This window comes from Protobothrops mucrosquamatus, unplaced genomic scaffold (genome assembly GCF_001527695.2).
Source record: "Protobothrops mucrosquamatus isolate PMUCROS unplaced genomic scaffold, P.Mucros_1.0 scaffold387, whole genome shotgun sequence".
Classification (NCBI taxonomy): Eukaryota; Metazoa; Chordata; class Lepidosauria; order Squamata; family Viperidae; genus Protobothrops; species Protobothrops mucrosquamatus.
In genome coordinates, this window is record NW_015386719.1 from 542,864 (window position 1) to 570,263 (window position 27,400).

A 27,400-nucleotide genomic window follows, 5' to 3' on the forward strand; every position below is an offset into this window, starting at 1 on the left:
ATGGACCAATCTAACAGATGCATCCCTCACCTTGACCACCTCAGATGAACTTGCTACTTGGGCAGAAGATGGAATGTATATAGTTACAGGACTCTTGTTTAACAGAATTATTAGACTGCAAACTGTATTAGAAATAATTACAAATGAAGAACATTTATAATAACAGTGCTGTTTTGCTTCTCTATACTACACTTGCACACGTACAGAGATAAAGAAAATTGGTTAAAATAACACTACAAAAAAAAGTTTTGTGAAAATAAGGGTGTGACTTTTCTTTTACATGCTGCTGCCTGTGTGTGGAGGAAATACACCCAGCTTCTTCGGAAACCTGGACAGCTGCCATGGATACAAGCTGGTTTGGAGAGATCTTTGGTGATTGGCGAAGGGAAATTTTTCTGGTTGTGTTAGCTTTTGGAAGTCTTCTGGTTTTGCCATGTTTGATTCCTGTTATCCAAAGAACAGTTGCTTCTACCATCTTGGGGATGACGTTCATAGCATCCTCTGTAAGTAGTGATAAACCCCATAAGCCAGCCACGGTCCTGACAATAACAAAGGAATATATGTCATTGGTCACCAAGTAACAGAAAGCATTCTGTTACAAAATTAAAAAGGGATGAAGGGATCTGTAACTGGAACAAAAAGAAATTGTTTAGCCTAACTATTGCTGTCTCACTTTTGTAATCAGCGTTTGCATCAGGGACAAATTTCATGCAAACATGGGAAATATGTACATGGATGGGATGTACTGAAGGAGGGAATAAGTCTAAGATGTGGCACTTCTGGATGTAACTCTGCCAGCGTTCAAGATTGTTTGCCACCCAGCTGTTTTATTTGATCAATTAAAGCACCGCTTCCTCAAGAAGCCTCCATTTGAGTTGCCTGATTAGACTTTTAATGGTATCTCAAATTTAAGTAAGGGCCAGGGACCTTACACAGCCTACATGAAAAACAAAACAAAATCCCATTTATTATCTCAGATTATTAGATTTTTCCATGCAATCAGATTAACTGGGCCAGTATGGCAGCCAGTTTTCCCTAAATCTCAAAAAACGCTAAACACGCTTGGGGTTTCTTAAACATATCTTTGAGAGATTCAAGATGTGAAGATTACTGGGCCGTCCCCAAAAAAACCATACTGAGATTAAGACGCATTGGTCGTTTGCAGAACACCCTGAAAAACCGGTTGCGTGAATGCAGACCGTGCGAAAACAGCCGTGAAGTTTACAAGGCAGGGGGGGGGGGGGGGGGAGAGGGAAATGCACGGAGAGGTCGACTTCGACCTTTTCGCGTCTTAATAAGTTTTGTGGCGCCGCTGGGGTTTATTGAACACGTTTTCGTCCCAACTGCACCCGCAGAGAAACTACTCAAGCCCGTCGGAACCCTCTGTCAGCTCCAGACACAAACATCTCCCCGCTGCTGCCACCGGGCACTGAAGTCGAGTTGGGGGCGGAGCCGTGAGCGTCTTCCTCCGCGGAGGCAGAAGGCAGAGCCTGGGAATGGCCGTGGGCCCACGCGGTTCGCGGTCGGTGCACGCGCAGACAAGACTGCCCGATGGCGGAGGCTGAGATGAAAGAGGGGGTGTTGCGAGCGATGAAATGCTGTTTGGCTAATTTTCCCGCCGAAGCCAGGGGTGAGCGGGGTGTGTTTGTGTGATGAGACGCACGTTAGAGACAGCGAAAGCTAATCCTCCCTGGTTCAGTGCATAAATGGAAGTAAGGGTATACGATTCATTTATAGACTAGAACAGGGGTAGGCAACCTCGGCTCTTTTATGACTCGTGGACTTCAACTCCCAGAATTCCTGAGTCAGCTATGCTGACTCAGGAATTCTGGGAGTTGAAGTCCACGAGTCATAAAAGAGCCGAGGTTGCCTACCCCTGGACTAGAATATAGGAAGAAAAGAGAATGGTAATAATACAGTACCATGCTGAATATTGCACATTCTTTTACAGGGGGAGGTTTTAGGATTAGGAGCTTCATTGCAGAAGCCGTCTCTCTCGCCGATTGGGATCTGTGTTAAGGCAGTCCAAAGATCGCGGGGTGGCCTTCCTTCTCTGCCATGGAAACCTGGAAAACCTGATCTCTACCCCCCCCCCCATATAAATAAAAAGGCCTGCATTGTTTTGCTGGCATCGCACAGTTGGTAGTGCCCCAAAGTGAATCATAACCAGTGTGTTTGCTACTTTGCAAAATTGGGAGCGCTGTTGCACAAAATGCTGTACAGGCAGTCCTCGACTTACAACAGTTCATTTAGTGACCATTCAAAGTGACAAAGGCACTGAAAAAAATGACTTATGACCATTGTTCACACAATCGTAGCAGCAATCCCCATGGTCTCGTGATCAAAATTTGGATATTTGGCAACTGGTTCATACAGTATCCCGGGGTCATGTGATTATCTTTTGCAACCTTCTGACAAGCAAAATCAATGGGAAAGCCAGATTCACTTAACAACCATGTTACTTAACCACAGTGGCAAGGAAGGTCGTAAAATGGGGCAAAACAAATGTCTCACTTAGGAACAGAAATGTTGGGCTCAATTGTGGTTGTAAGTCAAGGACTACCTGTACATTCTGTAATGAAGCAGTGATAATGAGGTGTCACGTGGAGGCAGTTGATAGAAATACAGGTAGGCAGGTGGGGCATAACTTTATCAAAAGCCTAGGCCTGTTTAGTTCTCGCACTCCACAATCCCAGCCTGCACAGCAAAAATATCTGGCGTATAAGAATTCTACTCCCAGTCAGTTACTGAATCTTCTGGGAAGAATGACAAAATTACCACTGCTCCAAGAAAAACTTTAGGCACAGTTGTCAATCCCTAGAATGATTGCAGTATTCATAATTTTTTTCTTCTGTGCGAATAGAGTTGTGTTGGTCGGAATCAGTGCCATACCTTGAGAGCCTTCCACCTCCCCTGGAATTCTACAGAGAATGGATCTGCCCAAACAAACCATGTATAATCCGAAATGCTTTCAACCACTGGCCAGCTCTGAAGAAGTGGACCTTGGCTTACTTGAGGTAGGAGGCTACAAATAATAAAGGTGGGATATGTGTGTGTGTATATGTGTGTGTTTGTGTGTGTACAAATATGTCAGTCACTTATACGATGTCTTGATGATGTTCCCAGCACATCTGAGAGTGTTCTTCCACTTTTGCTTAAAATTTTGTGATTATTCTTTCTGGCATAAATCTCAGTTTCTTGCACAATGATAAATCTCTTGTGCTATTTTTGGTGCAGGCAGATAATGGGCTCCAAGCTGGTGAGTGTGGCAGTAACCCCCAATGGTTATGCTGATGCGGTTTATCAGGACTGGTTTGTTATGCCAGAGGAGCGTCATATGCCTTTCAGTGCTTTTTTGGACATTTTGGAGAAAAAAGTATCTTCTCCAGGAGTGTTCTATGTGCAGAAACAGTGTTCAAACCTGACTGAGGAATTTCCTGAACTTATAGGTGATGTGGAGCCTGAGATACCTTGGATGAGCGAAGCACTGGGTAAATATTAAAATCCTAATATTCCAGAATTTGTACTATAGTAGACAGTTTCTTTCTGGCTTTGGCATGCTCCAAGATTGCATTGTTCATGGAGATGTTGCAATCAGAATTGATGGTTTTATTATTGTGTGTGGAGTTCCCAGACAAATAAGTTATATGCCTTTTGTTGTTCAAAGCCATGTTACTTTTTAAAATGTACATTGCAACACACATAAAAAGGGGCATGGCTTTGATCTTGCAATTACAGCCATTATGTTGACATTTTTGACTTTGTGCAATAACCCTTTTTATAGATAGATTTGCACCAATAGTTGGAGTTGCTTCCCATGAAGTTATCAAGAGGCTCTGGAGTTGTTGGTCTTAAGATGGTGAATTACCGCTTTTTAGTAGATTTTTGCAGAAAACAAGGACAGACATTTTGAAGATCTAAGAATACTATGTTAAATGGTGTAGTACAATATAGTGTTTTCTTTATTTTACCTGTATTATCAGCAGTTCTTTGACATCCCTAACTATGTCCAGCAATTCCATGAATACATTTACCCAGTTTAGAGGTAAAACCATTGGCTTCAGACCAATTCCCATATTTAGTTTACATGATGGTGAAGTGCTGCTAGTATGTGAGTTAATGTGATATTTGGTTCTTCCGTTATTCTCTAGAACTGTGTTTCTCAACCTTGACAATTTTAAGGCATGTGGACTTCAACTCCCAGAATTCCACAGCCAGCAATGCTGGCTGTGGAATTCTGGGAGTTGAAGTCCACATGCCTTAAAATTGTCAAGGTTGAGAAACACTGCTCTAGAAGAACTTAGTTTATTAATCAAGTTTAACTTTCTCCCTTCTCCCAAACCAAACCCTATTATAGAAGCTTATAGACAGAGGACATAGATTCAGTTATCCCAAGTTGTTGGATTGTTTTTTTATAATTAACACTAAAACTGTACAGTTAAACCTATTTAAATAATTATATCTGGGTGTTGCTGAACTTACAGAATACTAGAAGAAATTTCTTGATGATAAAAGCTCTTGAGCAGCAGAACCTTCTGCCTAGATTAATGATGGACTTTCTTGCTGGGTGGCTACTGCAGAAGATATTTTATTATATTCCTTCCAATTCCTAGAGTCTGATTCTCTGAGTTTTAATTTTAAGGAACATTATATAACATAACTATTGAGGAATGAAAAGTAAAAATCGGAAGAGAATGAACATAAGAAAGCCAGTTTGGTCTAGTGGTTAAAGCACCAGGCCAGAAACCATGAGGCTATGAGTTCTGATCCGGCCTTAGCCATGAAAGTTGGCTGACTTTGGGCCATTTCCACGACATCAGGCTTGGGTGATCTAAAAATAGCAGACCCTGCACTTTCAAGAAAATGCTAGGAAGGAAAAAAGACAGAGTGAAAATAAGCATCTGTTGTTAGCTACTTTCATTGGGCATATAAAATAATTCATCCATGTGCATAATAACGATAATATATATTTCTGAGACATTAACAGCTGTTTCTTCCAGATTTATTTAGAAAAGATGTCAAGAAAGGCTGCTAATTGACTGAGTGAAAATAAAATTCTTTAGCAGAAGATCTGCAAGGTAAGATAACAGAAACCCAGACCTTTTTCTGATTTGACTTTTTTTTTAATAGGAAAGAAGCCCGATGCTGTGAATTTCTGGCTGGGAGAATCTTCTGCCGTGACCTCATGTATGTATGAGATCAGTGCGTTCTCTGCTGCAGCTTATAATTAGAAGGCAAATTTGGGCACCAAAACGCCTTTAAAAAAAATAGAGGAAAATTTCTGCTTTTGGGGAACTTAATATTTGAAATATCATCCTTACTCCCAACTGTTACTGTAACTGAACCTAGTTCCCCACTACCATGTTGCAGTTACTTCATCTGGACAGAATTTTGGAGGCAAGAAAGTGGGTGGGAGAGGCATTCAGAAGACACAGAAGGATTATAAATAACAGGCAATGATGCCTGGACTCAGTTCAGGGAATCAGGCAGAGCAATTGCATAATGAAAGGCTTACCTAGAAACCTGCTGAGTTTTTTCCCCCAAGTCCTGATTGCTGAATGTCGTTGTAGTCTGTATTTAAAACGATTGGAGGATAGCAAAACAAAAAACAAAAAAACCCACAAGCCAATTCATGGACAGTGCAAGCATATGGAATTATGCTAATCCGTATACATTCATACTTGAGCTTTATTTTTGTACTCTCTTTATTATGGAGGTAACAAATGACCATTCCCTCTTCCTTTTCCCAGTCTTTCATTTTTCTCCCTCCTACCTTAGTACACAAAGACCATTATGAAAACTTGTACTGCGTGATTTCTGGAGAGAAACATTTTTTGTTGCATCCGCCAAGTGACCGTCCCTTCATCCCATATGGTAGGTATTTTGAGAAATGGATAGGAATAGTGTCAGTTGCATGATGTTGATATTTTGTGAGTTATTCAAAAATGCCTAGGCTTCAATATTTTGCTATGCAGCAGGGACTGTGGCTTTTTTTAAATAAGCAAAGCATGGATAATCGCCATACAGCACGGGTGGTAGATACAGCTGAGGTGTATGAGAAGCTTGGAAAAGGCATAAGAAGATGAGATCCTTTCAGAATCTCTTGGCCCATCCCTCTTCTGTTGCTTTGGCTACTTGTTCACCCAGCAGATGGTAACTGTAGTGGGACAAGGAAGACATTACGAGTATTCCTCGACTTACAACCATTTGTTTAATGACCATTTGAAGTTACAACAGTACTGAAAAAAGTGACTTATGACTATTTTTCACACAACCATTGTAACATCCACTGAAGTCACAGTAGGAATCCTGGCAAGTTGTGTGATGCCCATAAGTTTGGTGTTCCTGCTCTACATCTTGACTTCATAGGCCTATTAGCATAGTATAAGATGCTCTATCAGCTTCTCCCATTACAGATAGTCCTCGACTTAACAGTTCATTTAGTGACCATTCAAAGTTATAACGGCATTGAAAAAAAATGACTTATGGCTGTTTTTCACATGACCGTTGCAACATCCCCATGGTCACAGGATCAACATTCAGATACTTGGCAACTGACTTATATTTATGATGGTTGCAGTGTCCTGAGATCATGTGATCACCTTTTGCGACCTTCTTATACGCAAAGTCAATGAGGAAGCCAGATTTACTTAACAACTGTGTTACTGACTTCACGGCAGTGGTTCCCTTAACAAATGTGGCAAGAAAGGTTGTAAAAAGGGGCAAAACTCACTTAACAACTGTCTTGCTTAGAAATGAAAATTTTGGGCTCAATTGTAGCCATAAGTCGAGGACTACCTGTACTTGGGCATAATGCACTGCAATAACCTTTCCCAACCTGTTACTCTATAGATTATTGGAACAATAATTTTGTGGGCTGGGCATTTTTAGAGTTATATTCCTCAAACATCTGGAACACATCAGGCTGGAGAAGGCTGTGCTGTAGACTTCAAACTTCTGGCACAATTTCTGGAAGAAAAAAAAAATCAGTAACCAAACTGGGGATTACATGGGATTTGTGGTTTCTTTCCTGTTTTTGAAATATTTATAAAATGCATCTAGGTGAAAATGGAGACATTTTAGACTGATGCTATTGGTAAGGGGGAGTGGGACAGGTCTACTCCTTGCTAAATTCCCTTCTTCTGAAATTGCTGTTAACTTTGAAGGGGAAAAAGTATGCTTAAAATTTTCCAATGCTGATATGTATTGGGGAGCTAGAATGTGGATTTATTAACCAAAGAGTTATATTTACACTGTGCTGTGGCCCCACTCCAAATTCTTCTCCCCAGTGTGGCTTAAAAAGAAAGGGAGGAAAAGAGAATTCCAGTCATGAATTCTCACAGAATGCCTGATTTGCCCTCAGTATTAAAGCAGGTGTTTATATGCGGATGTATGTATGAATTTTTTATATTTATATAAATACATACATACATATACCTCCCCCCTCTCTCTAGCTATATATAAATTCAAGTTCAGGTTTCTGTAAAAAATAAATTCCAGTAAAACAATCTGTTTTAAGGATAACAATCTATATTCAGTGGTAAAATATCCCATGATGCTCCTTTGAGTTTGCCACCTTGCCCTGAGGTGCCTTGGTGCATACATAGTGTGGGGAACTGCAGAGTTAATCCTAACCAGTTTATGTCTGTATATCATGTTCCAGAGTTGTATCCCCCAGCAACTTACCACATCTCAGAAGATGGGTTATTTGATATTCTGGAAGATAAAACAGCAGAGAAGGTATGCGTACCTTTCAGTCTACTTTATTTTAATAATATTTTTCATGTTCCATTATAGATTAAAAATAAGATGTGATATTCTGCTTAATATGCTATGATTCTCAGATCTATTATTTATTTATTATACATATGAGCAATAGTGATATGCATAATGATGCTATAAATATGACCTAAAATGGTATCTGTTTTTCACACAAGTCCTAAAACTAGATAAAGAGAACCCAATTAAACAAATGGGTCAAAAACATTATACTTGTGCATTTATGATTAAGGAAAACTTATTTATGCAGAAATATTGAAAATTCAAAAGGGTTCACTTTTATGCATCAGTATATGTCAGGGAACAAACACAACTGGCAATTAAATGTTAACATTCAGTCCTGCTTCCACAATACTAACACACCTTCCAAAGATTGGCAAGATACAGAGGGACATACAGTACATTCAGAAAGTATTAGGACCCCTTCACTTTTGTCAATTTTGTTCATTCTTTTTAATTTACAGATATTTCTAAAATTCTGTTTTCACTTTGTCATTATGGGGTACTGAATGTAGATTAATGAGAAAAAAATAAATTTCAACAACTGTAGAATCAGGCTGCAGCATAACAAAATTGACAAAAGTGAAGGGGTTCTGAATACTTTATGAATGCACTGTATTATGTTTCATAGAATAAATGCCAATAACTTGCTATTAATTTAAGCAAAGTACTAAGTGTACATTTTAATTAAATAATTATTTTTAAAAGTCCTTTGACATTTGGTTGTACTGCTTAATAATTGTAAAGGATTCTATTTTCAGTGCTTTTCAAATATTTCTCATAAAAAGAAAAAAATGATTCAATTCTGGAAGAAATAATTATCTTATTAATAGCTATTAATATAATATTAAACTTTCATCCAGGTACCCTGGATCCCTTTAGATCCTTTAAATCCAGATCTGAAACGATACCCAGAATATGCTCAAGCAAAGCATTTAAGATGTACTGTGAAGTCTGGTGAAATGTTGTATCTTCCTTCTCTTTGGTTCCATCATGTTCAGCAATCACATGGCTGCATAGCAGGTAAGAAAAATGCCAAAAGTATCTTTTAATTTATAATAGCTACAAGCTCACCAGATTTCTCCATCAATATGTGTATGATCTCCTTCTGACTTCAGTTAGATTGTTTTCAATGTCATTCCAAAATATCAAATCAAATCTTTATTATTGTCATAGGCCAGTATAAGGAGGGTGGGATGCAGTCAATTTAAAATCATAGAAAATGCACCAGAATTTAACAAAAGAAAAAAAATGAAAACCTAGAAGATATATGAATTAAAACTGAAATTTATAAAATATATAAAAAATAAGAAGCTTAACAAGAGTAGAGGTATAAAAGGTTAGTACACTTACCTGGCAGGAGAGATACTATGATCATTCCAAAATAAATCACTTGTAGGAGCAGATCTGGCTTCACTCATTCAGATTGTACTCATGGAATAGTTTTGCAGGCAGACATAATTAGAGTAGAGTAAAGTAGAGTAGAGTATTGAAGAGTATTGGGTACATGTTTAGAGGGAGTCTTCGGTTACCTTGAGGAGATTGCAGAAGAAAGAATTGATAAAAATTACCTTTATCTTCTTTGAGTAGTTGGAACTCCCGCTTGAAATAATATTTATTTTATAGAAGGCAACTCAGAATCCAAGCCAGTCTTTGAACAGATGAAATCTGAAAATAATGTGTTTTCATTGGAAAGTTCAAATTCTACCACAATATTTTGACAGTTTACCAGTTCCTCTGCTGCAATTCAAAGAATTGCATAGATGCTATAAATAGTCCTTGATTAATGACCATTCCTTCAGTGTCTGTTCGAAGTTACTGTAGTGTTGAATAAGTGGAACTTACGACTGGTCATCTCTGTACTCCTGCAATCGTGTGGGCATAAACCGGGCCCTTGAGAACCTGCTTGCCATTTGTGACCTTCCCTGCCAGCTTCTGACAAGCAAACTCAATGGGGGAAGCTGTTAGGGAAGGTTGCAAGTCATTCCTGTAGTTCACTCCCACTTCTGCTGCTTTTTCTCTTGAGGAGCCCACCTATGGAGTACACAGTCCCAGGGATCTCATATACCAGTGGCCCCCAAACCTTTTGGGCATCAGGGACCGGTTCTGTGGAGAGAGGATTTTCCATGGACCGGAGGGAACATGGTTTTGTGTGCTGCCTGCATTCTCCAGATGGGGCTTCACTTGTTTACGTGGCCCAGTTTCTGGCATGCCACGGCCCGCTGCCGGTCCATGGACTGGGGGTTTGGGACCCCTGTTATACACCCTAGTGTGTACCTGACTGCAGCATCCCTTTTCCATGCACTCTGTAGCATGCTCACATGGCTGAATTCACCTTGCGCACTTTCTGCACCCTGCAGCAGCCATCCACCGCTCAGTCATTGCTACAGCAGTCATTTTACCTGCCCGCCAGCCTCCTTGACAGCTTGCCCAGGATTTGGTATTTCCTGCCAGCTTTCCCATGAATTTTGCTTGTTGGAAGTTGGCAGGAAATTGCAAGGGGGTCCTCCTTTAACAACAGCAATGAGACTGCTGAAATTGTGGCTGCTAAGTACATAATATTGCACTTTACAATTGCATTGCTTAGCAGTAGAAATTGCACTCCTAATTAACCGAGTTAATTTAAGGACCACCTGTACCTGTGTTCATTTAAAGTAAAGTTCGTCTTCACAATTGATTCTGTATGATGTCTCTCTACTTCACCCCCCTTTTTTAAAAAAAATGTAAATTCTGTTTCCATGAAAAATATATAAAACTGGATTATATTTGAAAATATTGTACTGGAATGCTTTTATAGCCATGTAGTAACTAATGCTACTAATAAAGTTTTTTTATTGAAGCAGAACTGTTGAAATCACTTGGCTGAATTTATTTATAATGGGCAGAACAATTGGATTACTCTCTTCCAAGGTTCCAATGACAGAATCTGTCAAAACGCAGTGTTGGGTTGAGAATTGGTAATAATACTAAAGGTAGAATATCTATAAATGTGATTTTTAATTTGCGTTGAACCACAAAGTTCATTATAACACTTAAATTATGGGATAAAATACTATTAATAGTATTAAAATACTTTTTCTTTCTTCCTCAGTGAATTATTGGTATGATATGGAATATGATCTAAAATACTCCTATTATCAGCTGTTGGATTCTCTCTCAAAAGCTGCACAACCAGTCTTGGGATCTTCTTGGAACAGCTAACCTTTTACATCTAATATGGAACTGTGCTTAGAATGTTTGTATACCTTTATTCATATAATTTAAATAAATAATTTCATAATTGATCTCATAAGGACAAAAGGCAATTTTTATATCATATGAAAGCATTATAGGAGATGTTGGCCAAACTGTATCTTACACAGTTGTTCTCTTATTTTCAATGAAATGCTTTGTCTCATCACTCTGTCAGTTGCCAAATCATATTCTGATTAAGATAACAATATTATCTTAAAACATTAAGCATCTCCTTTCCGATGAGATTTCAGGATAATGTTTGGAGATGACACCATCTACTTCTAGTGCAAAATGGGTTTCTGCAGATAAACTGTTTTAAGTCCTCAGTATCATTCAATATCTCTATATGTCTGTTGGATGAAAAAAATATGGAGTAGTGATTAGTGCATAGTATCTGCTAGCTTTCTATTTCTTTACCCATTAGGCCTTCAAGCAATATGGTCATCTCTGAGTTCGGGCCTGGTTCAAGCATTACACATTTCTAGGATTTTGGATAGAAGCTACTTCTCAGAATGATGAGGATCAACATATACCATCACCAGCAAGGAAAAGAATACACTGCATAATACTTACTGTCATAATTTCTCTGACAGAGCACAGATAGTATTCAGGTTACCACCTGTACACTATAATGGGATTATTGGGCTTCCAGTAAATCAGTGGATGACATGATGGCTACCACTCTGTCCTAACTACACAGATTGTGCTAGCTTTATTTGATCCACACACATCTGTCTCTGTTAGGACTGATGAATTGAGGAATAAAGTAAAAGCTTATGAAGGCTTTATAGACCTGGAACTTTATCTAGTCCTTGGCATTTTGGAGATGATCAAACTCTTGCCTTGTTGGAACAATACTCAGAGTTACTGTTATAAGCTGTTAAACGACATATGGATATAAAAAAATCTCTATTGAGAGACTATTTTTTAAAACATTTTAGACATGACAGATAGCAGTTATGTAAGCTTAAATTAGTACATGGTACCAATTTGTTAGATGGGCAAGTAATATGCTATTCACCATCTCTTATATATAATTATATATAATTCACTTTCAGGCTTCAGCTAAATATATGCAGGTTAGGAAAAAATTGCAGGACTAGTCCCATAATCCCTTATTCAAGGGATTGTTCAGCTGAATACCTAAATAGAATCATCCAGCTTCCTATAATATTAGGTGTTTCACTAAATAATGCAAGAATCCTCCAGTATATTCCCCATGTATTAGGCAAGTATGTTCTCTTGACTTCACACATTGTGATAATCTGAAGACTTGTTGAAATTGCAAAAGTCTTCCATCTATTATTAAGTCACAAACAATGGTTTCTAACATGTAATGTTTAGATCCACAAACATTAAATAAATGCCAAAGATGCCTGGTTTAGGTTAACACAGAATGGGAATAATTTAGCATTGTATATAAGCAATCATGGTCCTTTGAATGGCCTTTTAAAATTTTAAATAAATGTATAGTCTACTATATGTAGTTCTTGAATTATGACTGGTTGCTTAACAACTGCTCAAGGTTATGACCAACCATTCAAAAGGAATTTATGACCCTATTTCGAAGTTATGACGTTACTATCTCCCCAGTCGCATGACCACATTTTTGTCACCCAGCAACTGGTCTCCCTTTATAGCTGTTTTCAGCATCCTGCAATCACATGACCATGATTTACAATAGTTTGCATTTATTTCTGATTTCCCACAAAAATTGCCCCAAACAACAATTGGTCTGCTTAATAACTGCGGCATTCACTTAACAATAAAGGTAAAATCAGGTCTGGTCACTTGGTGACCCACTTTACAACCGTCATGACTAATTGCCAGGCTCAGATAATATGGTAAATCGAGGACTGCCTGTACTGTTTGTGTTTGATCAGAAATGAGTTCCATTGAACTGGTTGTCTTAAATGTAGCTAACGATGGAGTTGAACACAACCTTGATTTTCAGGTGTGATGTCAGGAAAGAGTCAGAGCGTGGACATGTTAATGCTGAAGGAATAAGATATTCTGTCCTATATATTTATGCTATTTTGAATTCTGTATACTTGTTTTCATCTGATGGTTGCAACAGTGAGGATGTAGTAATAATTTTTGAATTTGAAAATTGACTATAATCCTTGGTGTATAATATATATGTTATGCTATAATAATCAGTAGAGCTACTTTATGAGCTGTTCTGAATACTAAATGTCATATACCTATGTTCTCAGGTTAACTATTATGGAAATCTTTTTGTATTTATCAAAAGAAGAAGAGAAATGCTCAGGGTTTTGCAGCAAATAAGCCAATACTTCACAGTTATCACAATATAATTGTTATTTTAAAGGAATCTGTCAAGTGTGTAATATTGCTTTTTTTCTGTTTTGAAAGAGGACTCAATTAGCCAGCTTGTGATTATAGGAGGAATAAAACAAGTTTACTATCACATTGGGTTCATTTTGGGAACAGGTGTATTCTTGCATAGTGGTTGCTATCATAAAAAGACATGCTATTAGAATGGGAAGAAAAAAAGATTAAGAAATCTAGGGTGTAAATTTTAGCAGTTTGAATGTATGAGCATAATGACTGAAATCTGATCAAAAATTATTTGAATTCAAATGGGATAAAACCAGATGTTATTTTGGTCAGCTAAGTGGTTGCAGCATTTAAATATAGTTTGACAGTTTTTTGAGTGGTATACAGATTTGGATGCTTGCACATAATGACAGCAATAGGAGAGAGGCAAGCAAAAAATTTCTATTTCTCATAGTTGGCAGTAGCCAAAAAAGCTAATACAATCCTTGGTTGTATAAACAGAGTCATAGAATCAAAATCATATGATTTTGATACTAAGGCTTTATAAAGCCTTAGTAAGGTCAAAAAACTGGAATACTGCATCCATTTTTGGTCATTACATTACAAAAAAGATGTTGAGACTTTGGAAAAATTGCAAAGAAGAGCAACGAAGATGATTAAAGGCCTGGAGACTAAAACACATGAAAGGTTGCAAGATTTGGATTTGGCTAGTCTAGAGAAAAGAAGGACTAGGAGGGACATGATAGTAGTATTCCAGTATTTGAGAGGTTGCTTATTTTCCAAAGCACCTGAAGGCAAGACAAGAAACAATGGATGGAAATTAATCAAGGAGAGAAGCAACCTGGAATTAAGGAGAAACTTCCTAACAGTGAGAACAATTAACTAGTGGAAGTGTTTGCCTTCAGACATTGTGGGTGCTTCATCACTGGAGATTTTTAAGAACAAACTGGACAGCCATTTGTCTGAGAGTCTCCTGTTCGAGTAGGGGTTGGACTAGAAGACCTCCAAGGTCCCTTCCAGCTCTATTCCGATTGACCTCTTACATCCCATTGCTTGAGACAATCCTTTACAGAACTTTGCTTTCAAACAATGCCAACAGCCTCTTTGAATGGAAGGTACAAAGGATTACCAATTACACACAATTTATGCATTTGTAACAACAGGTGGAACATTTGACTCATTGCTTAATACATTACAATCTTTTATCAGGAACCCAGGCTAGATTTATTACACCCTTGTTATGCCAATTGAATCAGTGCAGTGTAGAAGAAAAGATATGTTGTCTGATGAAGGTAAGCATAATGAAAGAATTTGCATTGTTTGCAATGGCTGCAAAGGAAGATGCCAAAGCACATTTTGACAAAATAGTGCTGTCAATATTAGCAGCGGATGTGTTGAACTAATGTGATTGCTGTAATTTCATATGTGTTTTATTAAAATTTATGGTTGCAAATAAATATTTAAATAAATGTGCAATAAGTAAATAATCTTTTAGTTCCTAATGAACATGATTTACAATAGACATCATGGCAATATTTCAATACGGCAGTTGTTTCAATAAGATATTCTCATATTTTTTGAGTAGCTTTTTGTCCACAAAATCTCTATGTCATAGAAGTAACGTCAAAGTCAAAAGTTCTCCTCACTTTTGCTATTTGATTGCTAAGTCTGCTGCGCAAGGGGCCAAACTAAGCAAGGCAACTCTAGCAGCATTTTGGTAGTTCGCAGAGCTGATTTGACTTCCGCTTGGTAGCTCCTCCCATAATTTGTCAGACCTTTGTGACTATTATTATGTGATGGTGTACAATATTGATTCCCGCTCCTTGCTCTGCGATTGGCTGCATCTGATGATGGGACGTGTGCTGCACGAAATGTGTTAACTGTAGTTTGAAAAAGGCACAACGCGACTGAGCAAGAGAGGACAAGTCCCTGTAGTTATCCTTGGCAAGGTTTTGAAAACTGGTTTGCTGTTGTCTCATTCCCAGTGTTGAGAGTGTGTGATTGGCTCAAAGTCGGGACCCAGCTGGCATCGTGCCTAAAGCCGGACTAGAATTGTTTCTGTCTTGACGTCTTAACAACTTACGTGCACCAATTATCTCGCTTTCTGATGTTTAAGAACTACATTTCCCAGAAACCCTCACCGCGTGGTTTTATTCTCCGCCCTGAATCCTTTGGATTGTAAACTGGGAGCCAAAAGTCCAGGGAACAAAATAAGCGGGCACCGGCACTGCGCGGAAGCAAAGGGAATCTGCCTGGCTTTAGCAAACCTGCTCTGATGGCTGCACGCATTCTGATCTTGCCTTCCCCCGCCTGCCTGTATGACGATCCCGTTCAGGTGAAGATCGAGGGCCTCTCCCCGCTGCAGGAGGTCACAGTCGCGGCCTCTTTGGTGGATGAAAGCGGTAACCTTTTCCAATCGTGCGCTTACTATCGGGCTGAAGGTAACGGAGAATTGGACCTCAGCTGCTCCCCCTCCTTGGGTGGGAGCTACTCTGGGGTCGAGCCCATGGGCTTACTGTGGACGCTGGAATCCAAGACTCCCCATAAGAGGTTGAGGAAGAGAAACGTCCTCACCCCTTTCTATGTCACCTACGAGGTGTACGACGGGCGCGGGGTCACCGGCTCACTCCTTTGCAGCTGCCGCAGCGAGAGGCGCTTCATGGCCGAGGGCGTGAAAAGAGTGCCCGTCCGAGAAGGCCGGCTCAGAGCCACGCTTTTCTGCCCGCCGGGTGAGTTGCGCGAGTGGATGGGCTCAAACTCCAGGGTGGCGAGGCTGAGATCTCTGAAACACGCTTAGGAGGCTGTGGGAAAGCGGGAACTCGCTGGAAACTATTTCATCCTTAAGGTAGTTAATTGAAAATAGCGGAGCCCCCCCCCCCCTTCCATCCCTGGAGCTGCTTCCCTTCTAGGTTCCCAAATTCGAGTCATATGAATTTTAGAGCAAACGAGTAAGACTGCATCTCTAGAAATTGCTATAGATTTGAGCTCTATTTGTGATGTTTTAAAAATGGCAGGTGTGCTATCCATTTTAATCTCCATTTTATGTCTTCCTTCTTCTCTTCCAAGTCTAGTTGCTCTTTGCTGTGGACACAAAATATATTGTATGGAATTAATGACTAAAATGACACAATTCTAGGCCATAAAATTCTAAGGAAACTAACTTGTCAAACAGCAACATTAAATCAAAATAATTAAAATACCGAATTAGTCTAGATCTGAATACAGAAGTATTCCAGTTCAGTAAAATTAGGAATGCTGTTATCCATTTATTGTAGACTAGGCAGTGAAGCAAGGCTTCACTAGTAGTCTGAAAATAGCCTTCTCAGGCTGTTTGTTTGTTTGTTCTTCAAGTGTGATGGAAATCTCTAAATCTCTAGATAGTTTGATTTGGGTTTCTGGGAGCTTTGGCAAGCTCTAGCTCTGGAAAAGGGTGTCTTAAGTTGTGAGTTTTGTAAGAGGTTGGTCTCTATCTGAATTTTCTTTCCAAAAGTATCAGCTGGTGTGCTTTCATAATCCTGTAAAACCTTGTTGTTTTTCATGTTTTCTTTTTCTTTTTTACAAATTTTATTGATTTTCTAATATAACATTCACATATTTGAAAAGCAACGTGGCGGCTGGGTTGTAATAATTCAATTACATACAGATATCATTAGTACGGATTTCAAACTACTACCATAAACATTTCCTCTCTCTTCCCCTTAATATATATTGTCCATATGTAAATTAAAACAATTCTTATTCTATCAATCATATAAAACATAACTTTCTTACATATATCAATAGTTTTTAGTTTATATATATTCTAATTGTTTTAACATATAATCTTTTAGACCAGTGGTGGCGAACCTACGGCATACGTGCCAGAGGTGGCACTTAGAGCCCTCTCTGTGGGCACGCGCACCATGCCCCGGAGATGGCAACCATTCTCTTCAACCAGCCGCCCGCTAACTCGCCGAGGTCCCACATGGCCGGATGCATCCCAGCACCCATGCGCTCGCTGGTCTCTGTGTGCAGGGGCCAATGGTGTCAGGCAGCAGCCGCCCCGGCCCCTGCCTCACCTTGCCCTGCGACAATGGCACCCCCGCCCTGCCTCACCTCATCCCGCAGGACAAGCCTCCTGCTCACCGCCTCACCCACCAAAGACCCCCTGGATCTCCCCAACCTTGCCCGGCCCCCACAGGTGTCCCTCCCCAGGAGCAACATCAAGCTGGCCACGCCCACCCATCTGCCATGACCACTGTAGCCACGCCCACCCAGCAGACCACACCCACCTGGCACCCGGTGATACATAAGTGGTTTTGGGTTGCAGTTTGGGCACTTGGTCTCTAAAAGGTTCGCCATCACTGTTTTAGACAATCAATGACCTAATAAATTTTTCCAATTTTAATTCTCACTAATATTTAAATTTAACGTTTGATATTTATCATTCCCAAGATTTGAAATACTCCCAATTCCTCTATCACCATTCCTCACAAAATCTAATATTCAGAATACACATCTTATCTATTTAACTTCTCAGCCTCTATATCGACAAATTAATAATACAATATGATATCCTTATTTTCTGCTAATTTTTGAATTTCTTAAATTAGTGATCAAAATTTCTTTTTATTTCAATATTTAATCCTTCTTCTCTCTTCCTCTTTGTATCTGCTATCTCATGTTTGAACTAATATTTTTTGTTTTTAACGTTCCATATAGACCTGTTTATTACTTTCATCAATAAGTTTTTAGTTTATCTGTATCCTATTCACCTTTACATGACCTTTATACACAAATTTCTTTCTTTATACACAAATCAATATTCAAATTTAGCTATTAGTATTTATGCTACTAAGTTTTAATGGCCAAAAACTTTTCTTTATCTCAATTCCTAGCAATGTCTTATATTCAACATACATGTCTTATCTATTTAAATATATTCTATTTTAAATTTTCATAAGACGGTCAAAACTCCATTCTTCTTTAGTCTTATTCTAGCTTTTTTTCTTTTGCCAAGTCATCTTCCATGTCCTTGTTTTTGGGTCATCAAAACAATTTTCTTGTATTGTCATATATGTTATTTGGCATTGACAAAACCATCCGGTCACCATTTTTTTGATAGGACTAGTAGATCTGGTAGGTCATCTCTGTATTTTTCTGTATCGACGTGGTTGTTCTGAATTGTTTATCTTCTCTTCCAACTGTTCTTTTTCTGGATCCTCTAATTCCTTCTGATTTACATAGGAAACCTTTTCCTTTTTCCATATTATCGGTGTCTTTTCTGGATTTTCAAATTTCAGTGTTTGTTGAGCAGTTAATTCTTCTGTCAAGGTATTTAAATGCTCCACTTTTTCTGTTGTATTTTGTAGAGATGGTTGTTTAGTTGTGTTCAAAGTTTGGGCTTTCATATCCAGGCTGCCTTTTTGTTCTTTTCTGTAGCCTCTTAATTCTTCATCGGCTGTGATGAGAGTTTGAATAATTGTTTTCAACATTAAAAGAATTTGTTGATCTTTAGCCATAAGGAAATTCTGTTCCTGATCTTCTTCCATATTGGTATTTTAGACTAGAGGCTTTACAATTAGGAAATCCAAAAGAAAGAAAAACTTTTTTTTTCTGAATAAAAAGCACAGCAGAGCTTTTCACAGCTGTTGTTTCAAAAATTTCAAGGTTACATATGTCTTATCTGTTTTCTGGGCTGTTCAGCCAAGCTCCTGAAGAATAACAGATTGATATACCAAATTTGACCACACGGTCGCCTCTACCCTTTAAAGTTTCCCTTTGAGTCCCAGAATTTTTTTTAATCTTTTCAGTTTTTCTTCTTGTTTTTAAGGAAAAATCCAAATTTTCAACAGACAGATATAGTAAAAAATAAAGAGTAAAAAATCTTTCAGTCCACAAGCTTTAGGAAATAAAATTCCAATTGGGATCCAGAATTGGTCCTCAATCTACATGGAGGGAAGTGGGTAATGGAGGGAAATGGAGGGAAGTGTGCAGTGGTGTGCCCCAGGGCTCTGTTCTAGGCCCAGTGCTTTTCAACATCATCAATGATTTGGATGAGGGGATAGATGGGGAACTCATCAAATTTGCAGACGACACCAAACTGGCAGGAATAGCCAACACTCCAGAAGATAGGCTTAAGATACAGGAGGATCTTGACAAACTGGAACACTGGGCGCTATCTAACAAAATGAAATTCAATGGTGAAAAAAGTAAAGTTCTACATTTAGGCAAGAAAAACCAAATGTACAGGTATAGTATAGGTGGACCTTGCTCAATAGTAGCAACTGTGAGAGGGATTTCGGAGTCCTAGTGGACAATCACTTAGATATGAGCCAGCAGTGTGCTGCAGCTGCCAAAAATGCCAACACAGTGCTGGGCTGCATTAACAGAGGGATAGAATCAAGATCACGTGAAGTATTAATACCATTTTACAATGCCTTTGTAAGGCCACACTTGGAATACTGCATCCAGTTTTGGTCACCATGATATAAAAAAAGATGTTGAGACTCTAGAAAGAGTACAGAGAAGAGCAACAAAGATGATTAGAGGTCTGGAGGCTAAAACATATAAGGAACGGTTGCTGGAATTGGGTATGTCTAGTTTAATGAAGAGAAGGACGAGGGGGGACATGATAGCAGTGTTCCAATATCTCAGGGGCTGCCACAAAGAAGGAAGAGTCAAGCTATTCTCCAAAGCGCCAGAAGGCAGGACAAGAAGCAATGGATGGAAACTAATCAAGGAGAGAAGCAACCTGGAACTAAGGAGAAACTTCCTGACAGCTAGAACAATTAACCAGTGGAGCAACCTGCCTCCAGAAGCGGTGAATGCTCTAACACTGAAAGTTTTTAAGAAAAGACTGGACAGCCATTTGTGTGAAATGGTATAGGGTCTTATGTCTTCCTTCTTCTCTTCCAAGTTTAGATGCTCTTTGCTATGGACACAAAATATATTGTATGAAATTAATGACTAAAATGTCACAGTTCTAGGCCATAAAATTCTAAGGAAACTAACTTGTCAAACAGCAACATTAAATCAAAATAACTACTGAATTAGTCTAAATCTGAATACAGAAGCATTCCAGTTCAGTAAAACTAGGAATGCTGTTTCCCACCTGGGGACTATCACAGGTGAGACACTCCCTGGTATCCATTTATTGTAGACTAGCCAGTGAAGCAAGGCTTCATTAGTAGTCTGAAAACAGCCTTCTCCAGCTGTTTGTTGTTCTCCAAGTGTGCTTGAAATTTCTAAATCTCTGTTGTTGTTGTTAGTTGCGCGTGTCCGACCCCTCGTAACCCCATGGACAACGTTCCTCCAGGCCTTTCTGTCCTCTACCATCTTCTGGAATCCATTTAAGCTCACTCCTACTGCTCTAGTGACTCCATTCAGCCACCTCATTCTCTGTCGTCCCTTTCTTCTGTTGCCCTCAATCTTTCCCAGCATTAGGCTCTTCTCCAGTGAGTCCTTCTCATTAGGTGGCCAAAATATTTGAGTTTCAACTTCAGGATCTGGCCTTCTAAAGAGCAGTCAGGGTTGATCCCCTCTAGGACTGACCGGTTTGATCGCCTTGCAATCCAAGGGACTCGCAGGAGTCTTCTCTAGCACCATAGTTCAAAGGCCTCAATTCTTTGTCGCTCAGCCTTTCTTATGGTCCAACTTTCACAGCCATACATTGCAACTGGATAAACCATGGCCTTGACTATACATACTTTTGTTCGCAGGGTGATGTCTCTGCTTTTTAGTATGCTGTCTAGATTTGCCATAGCTTTCTTCCCCAGGAGCAAGCGTCTTTTGATTTTTTGGCTGCAATCCCCATCTGCGGTGATCTTGGAGCCCAGGAAGATAAAATCTGTCACTACCTCCATTTCTTCCCCATCTATTTGCCAGGAATTGAGAGGGCCGCATGCCATGATATTGGTTTTCTTAATGTTGAGTTTCAAGCCAACTTTTGCACTCTCCTTCTTCACCCGCATGAAGAGGCTCTTTAGTTCCTCTTCACTTTCTGCCATTAGAGTGGTATCATCTGCATATCTTAGGTTGTTGATATTTCTCCTGGCAATCTTAATTCCAATTTTTGATTCAGCTAGCTCTGCCTTTCTCATGATGTGCTCTGCATATAAGTTAAATAGGCAGGGTGACAAAATAGAGCCTTGCCGGACTCCTTTCCCAATTTTGAACCAATCAGTGGTTCCGTGTCCAGTTCTCACTGTTGCTTCTTGACCCACAGATAGGTTTCTCAAGAGACAAATAAGATGGTCTGGTACTCCCATCTCTTTAAGAACTTGCCACAATTTGTTGTGATCCACACAATCAAAGGCTTTAGCATAGTCAATGAAGCAGAAGTAGATATTTTTCTGGAACTCCCTAGCTTTCTCCATGATCCAGCGTATGTTGACAATTTGATCTCTATTTTCCCTGCCTCTTCGAAATCCTGCCTGTACTTCTGGAAGTTCTCGATCCACATACTGCTGGAGTCTAGCTTGTAGGATTTTAAGCATAACCTTACTTGCATGTGAAATAAGTGCAATGGTGCGATAGTTTGAACATTCTTTGGCATTGCCTTTCTTTGGAATTGGAATGCAAACTGACCTTTTCCAATCCTGTGGCCACTGTTGAGTTTTCCAAATTTGCTGGCAAATTGAGTGTAGCACTTTTACTGCATCGTCTTTTAAGATTTTGAATAGCTCAACTGGAATACTGTCACCTCCACTAGCTTTGTTGTTGCTCAGATTTTCTAAGGCCATTTCACTTCACATTCTGGCTCGAGATCAGTGACCATCCCATCGTGGTTATCAGGGACGCTAAGCTCGTTCTTCTTTTTTTTTTTAATAAAATTTTTATTGATTTTTATAATTAACAAAGATTATGATGCATTTACGTACATAAACAAAAAGAAAAAAATAATCCAAGTCAATACGTTTTCAGAGACGCTTGGCAGACCCCGCCATGCCTCCACCCTCATCTACTTTCCTTTCCTTCCTCCCTCTAACCCCCAACCTCTCTACCTTCCTCCTTACCACCTACCTACATCCCCTCACCTTTCTAACCACCTCCTCGAGTACAATTTGGGATACCAGCCGAGCATCTCCTCTTATCAATACAATGAATATTTACTTATAAAATGTAAATACATCAATTTTTATAATTCCCCTAGTCCCCTACCCCCCCTGGACTTCCCGGAACCAGATACAGGACTAACACACATCCCATTCCATATCTAAATTACAATTTAACTAAACAAACATAATACAATCAATATATACCTACTTTAACTCTAATAATGCAATAAGTAACAACAATACAACTACTCATAAACTATATGATATTTATTTACTCCATACTTTCTCTAAGTATAATTTATCCACCTTTAACATTTAAACTCAAAACAATTTTTAGAAATCTAAATATCTATCAAGCATTTTATATAAATTTTTTCTTACATTTTACTCTTAAATTTTTCCTTCACTTTCTTCACTCTCAAATCAATACTTTCAACAAAAATCTTAAGTCAATACTTCCTTCTTCAAAGCTGGAAAAGTAATTTAGTTTATCAAATATTTTAAGACTTTCAAAATACTATAAGTTCTTTACAGATATCTAATCAAATATTAAACTAACTTCATCCTTTTCCATAATAAAATCTCACTTCCAGCGTCATCAATTTAACCATCCTTTGGCTTATGAAGCTTATTCAGCATTCCCTGCAAGTCTATCGTTGCAGATCTCTTTGGTCTTGCCCCTCCCACTGGTTCTGAAGTCGGTGAATATATTACAGTTTCCTTTTGTTGTTGTTCTCTTTCTTTACGCCTATAGGCAGCACGAGTCATCCTTTGCTCCTTTGCGTTCACTCCCAACTTTTGTTGAATCTGAGAATCTCCTGCAGATAGTGACATGGCCCCAGGCAGTTCCACAACTAGTTGTTCCATCAAGTCTTCCTGTGCTTTAGATGGTGATGATGGTGACAAATCAGCTTTCAGGACCGACACATAAAAATCTCTAGCTTTCTGTATAGAGTTTAATCTGTATCTGGTCCCTGCAAAATTTACCACAATGCCCAAAGGAATCTCCCATCTAAAAGGCATCTGCCGCTTCTTTAGCTCCTGAACCAAAAAAGTAAAGTCTTTTCTTCGTCTTAAAATCTTAGAAGGTATTTCTTTTAAGAGTATAATATCTTGTGCAGCAATTTGAAATCTCTGCTGGTAAAAGAGCTGTATAATTTCATTACGACAAACTCTTGTGGTGAAGTAGACAACCACATCTCTAGGTATATTTCTCTGACGTGCAACCAGGAATTGACTCTATAGATTTTTTCTATTTCTCCACCTCAGGGTTGCAATTCAATACCAGGGCATTCTTGTATAGTTCTTCTGTGTAATTGTGCCACCTCTTCTTAATCTCTTCTGCCTCTGTTAGGTCCCTGCCATTTTGGTCCTTTATCATGCCCATCTTTGCACGAAACGTTCCCTTCATATCTCCAATTTTCTAGAAGTGATCTCTGGTCCTCCCTATTCTATTGTTTTCTTCTATTTCTTTGCACTGTTTATTTAAGAGGGCATTCTTATCTCTTCTAGCTATTCTCTGGAATTCTGCATTCAATTGGGTGTATCTTTCTCTTTCTCCCTTGCCTTTCGCTTTCCTTCTTCCTCAGACAGCCATTTTGTTTTCTTGCATTTCTTTTTCTTTGGGATGGTTTTAGTTGCTACCTCTTGTTGCGAACCTCCGTCCATAGTTCTTCAGGCACTCTGTCTATCAGAGCTAATTCCTTAAATCTATTTGTCACCTCTACTGTATATTCATCAGGGATATCATTTAGTTCATACCTGAGTGGCCTAATGTTTTTTCCTACTTTCTTCAATTTAAGTCTAAATTTTGCAATGAGAAGCTCATGAACTGAGCCACAGTCAACTCCTGGTCTTGTTTTTACTGACTGTATAGAGCTTCTCCATCTTTGGCTGCAGAGCACATAGTCAATCTGATTTCTATGATGACTGTCTGGTGATGTTCATGTATAGAGCCATCTCCTGGGTTGTTGGAAAAGAGTGTTTGCTATGACCATTGTATTCTCTTGACAAAATTCTATCAGCCTGTGCCCTACTTTTGTAGTCCAGGGCCAAACCTGCCTGTTCTTCTGGTTATCTTTTGGCTTCCTACTTTAGCATTCCAATCCCCCATGATGATAAGGACATCATTGTTTGGTGTTGATTCTATAAGGTGCTGTAGGGCTTCATAGAACCGGTCAATTTCATCCTCTTCAGCATCAGTGGTTGGGGCATAGACTTGGGCTACTAAATCTCTAGATAGTTTGATTTGGGTTTCTGGAAGCTTTGGCAAGCTCTAGCTTCGGAAAGGATGCCTTATGTTGTGAGTTTTGTAAGGGGCTGGTCTCTATCTGAATTTTCTTTCCAAAAGTATCAGCCGCTGTGGTTTCATAATCCTGTAAAACCTTCTTGTTTTTCATGTTTTCCTTTAGGCCCTGGACCTTTCCCAGCTATTATTGACTTGTATGGATCTGGAGGCGGACTTGTTGAGTACAGAGCAAGTCTTTTGGCAAGCAGAGGTTTTGTTACACTGGCACTTGCTTTTTTTGCTTTTGAAGATCTGCCAGCTTTTCCAGAGTTCATTGACTTAGATTATTTTGGTGAAGCAATAATGTTCTTGCAGAAAGAACAAAAGGTACCAAGCAAACTAACATCATGGGAGGTGGGGGACGGGGTTTCTACTAAGCAACAAATCATTTGGTGCTTTCATAGTTAAACATACAACGCAGTTAATCTGAAGTCTTGTTGGAACTGAAAAAACTTCAGTTTATACTGAAGTTCATAGATGCTAATTTATCTTAAGCTGATGCTGAAGCAGTCTTGGGTTTGGTTCCAACCTTGTGTTGCAAAAAGTTCTGTTTGGGCAGCCTCCCTCCACTTAGTGCTCCCCAAATTTGTTGTGTATTTTGAATGCTATGGTTGCAGACCATTTGGAGGAAACAAAGTTAGGAGATAAATTTTAATTAATGGAGGAGTGAATGGATATGGACCTTATGCCAATCCCTTTCCTGTTGTTTCAGGTTAAATCCATGAAAATTGGAGTCCTGGGACTATCTAGAGGTGCAGATCTCGCCCTTGCTTTAGCTGCATTTTGGGCAGACATCCAAGCTGCTGTCAGCATTTCTGGCTCGGGGATAAATACTTTGGTCCCCTTGAAAGTGAAAGAACATATCATTCCACCCCATCCTTTTGAATGGAGGAAGATGAAACCTACTGAAAATCCAAATGTAATGAATTTTTATGAAATAATGGATGACCCTAAAGACCCATCTACCTGGCCAAGCCGCATCCCTGTTGAAAAGTCCTTATGCAAGTACCTCTTCATATGTGGACAGGATGACAAAAACTGGAAAAGTCAAATGTTCTACCAAGAAGCTGTTAGTTGCCTTCAGCAGCACGGACGCCACGTGGAGTTCTATTGCTATCCCGGAGCTGGTCACCTCCTGGAGCCCCCTTATATGCCCTTGTGCCATATTTCATTCCACAAGCAATTTGGGTTTCTTGTAGTCTGGGGCGGAAAGTGGAAAGAACACGCAGAGGCACAGGAAGATGCCTGGCAAAGAATATTGGCCTTTTTCAGACAACACTTGCTGGAGTCAACTTTGAAAAGTAATTTATAGGATACAGTTTTGTGGTTGCATGTAAGAAATACAGCATTGCCTGTCCTGCTTTAGATGTCAGTTGGTAACCAAGCTAAACTCGGAGTGATGGTCTTTAGAAAGTATGTTTTGCCATTTTCAGGTAAAGTAATGGGGGACAGCAGTTTTCACTACTTTGGTGAAAACTTTTCCAGCTGTTCATTTTCCCCCATTGACCAAGAAATGATCAGTCTATAATTTTAATGATAGGTTTATTTTAACAATGAGAGACAGAATAACAACAAAAGAATCCAGAAAAATGCATTTCAAAAAAGTTATAAATTGATTTGCATTTGAATGAGTGAAATAAGTATTTGATCCCCTATCAATCAGCAAAATTTCTGGCTCCCAAGTGTCTTTTATACAGGTAACAAGCTGAAATTAGGAGCACTCTCTTAAAGGGAGTGCTTCTAATCTCAGCTTGTCACTTGTATAAAAGACACCTGTCAAATCCCTCCTGAGATGTGTGCAAACCTGGTGGCCAACTACAAGAAGCGTCTGACCTCTGTGATTGTCAACAAGGGATTTGCCACCAAGATGTTCCCTTCCCTCCTTTAACTCTAACCCGGCTGCAGTAAAGGTGTTCCATGTCTGGCCATAAGAGGGCAGTTTTCTGAAAAAGTCACAAAATGGGAACAAATGTGGCATGGGGAGAGGAGCTGGCAAAAGTAAACAAATCAACTTCAGAAATGGAGTCGATCTGGACAAGGGTGCAGAGAAGAAAATTCCAGAAGCATTTCCCTCATGCATCCCAAGGGGAAATGGCTGAAATTCCCTTTTTCCAAGCTGGTTCTGTGATGCAGAACAGAACATATGCAGCCAGCCATGTGCTTCCCTGTGCTCATATGCATACAAAGCCACAGATGTGTGTACCTTTTCTGTTTAGTCTGCATACAACATGGATTAGTCACTAGAGAGAAAATGTATGCTTCAATACAGTGAAGAAAATATAGGTAGTCCTCAATGACCACAATTGGGCCCAAAATTTCTGTTGCTAAATGAGATGGTTGTTAAGTGAATTTTACCTCATTTTATAACCTTTCTTGCCACAGGTTATCACCACAGTTAGTAACACGGTTGTTAAGTGAATCTGGCTTCCCCATTAACTTTGCTTGTCAGAAGGTTACAGAAGGTGGCCACATGACCCTAGGAAACTGCAACTGTCATGAATCAGTTGCCAAGCATCTGAATTTTGATCACTTGAGCATGGGGATGCTGCAACGGTCATAATTGAAAAATGGTCATAAGTCATTATTTTCAGTGCCATTGTAATTTCAAACAATCACTAAATGAATGGTTGTAAGTCGAGGACTACCTATACAAAGTGTGCATATTTCAGATCATAGAAAGTGTGTCTCTTTGTCATTGTGCTGTCATGTGGAACAGCGGTCCCCAACCTTTGCGGCTTGGTGGCCCCTGGGGGAAGGAAGA

At 39.3% G+C, this 27,400-nt stretch overlaps 2 protein-coding genes across 3 annotated transcripts; both read left to right on the forward strand.

The window, feature by feature from the left end:
• The first annotated feature begins 1,487 nt into the window (after positions 1 to 1,487).
• Positions 1,488 to 12,050, forward strand: JMJD7 (jumonji domain containing 7). 2 transcript variants are annotated; one of them, XM_015815931.1, is made up of 9 exons: positions 1,488 to 1,630; positions 2,864 to 3,017; positions 3,238 to 3,491; positions 5,131 to 5,187; positions 5,779 to 5,874; positions 7,664 to 7,740; positions 8,643 to 8,802; positions 10,871 to 11,014; positions 11,438 to 12,050. In XM_015815931.1, the coding sequence occupies exons 1-8, from the start codon at positions 1,552 to 1,554 to the stop codon at positions 10,978 to 10,980; spliced, it is 987 nt and encodes a 328-aa protein (XP_015671417.1). In that variant the 5' UTR covers positions 1,488 to 1,551; the 3' UTR covers positions 10,981 to 11,014; positions 11,438 to 12,050. The 2 variants fall into 2 exon arrangements, with proteins under 2 accessions (XP_015671417.1, XP_015671416.1); XM_015815930.1 differs by lacking the exon at positions 11,438 to 12,050 and having other exon boundaries at positions 10,871 to 11,026.
• A 3,536-nt stretch (positions 12,051 to 15,586) lies between these two features.
• Positions 15,587 to 25,951, forward strand: LOC107287424 (acyl-coenzyme A thioesterase 4-like). Its single transcript, XM_015815937.1, has 3 exons — positions 15,587 to 16,043; positions 24,764 to 24,966; positions 25,352 to 25,951. The coding sequence occupies exons 1-3, from the start codon at positions 15,590 to 15,592 to the stop codon at positions 25,949 to 25,951; spliced, it is 1,257 nt and encodes a 418-aa protein (XP_015671423.1). The 5' UTR covers positions 15,587 to 15,589.
• Positions 25,952 to 27,400: the final 1,449 nt, after the last annotated feature.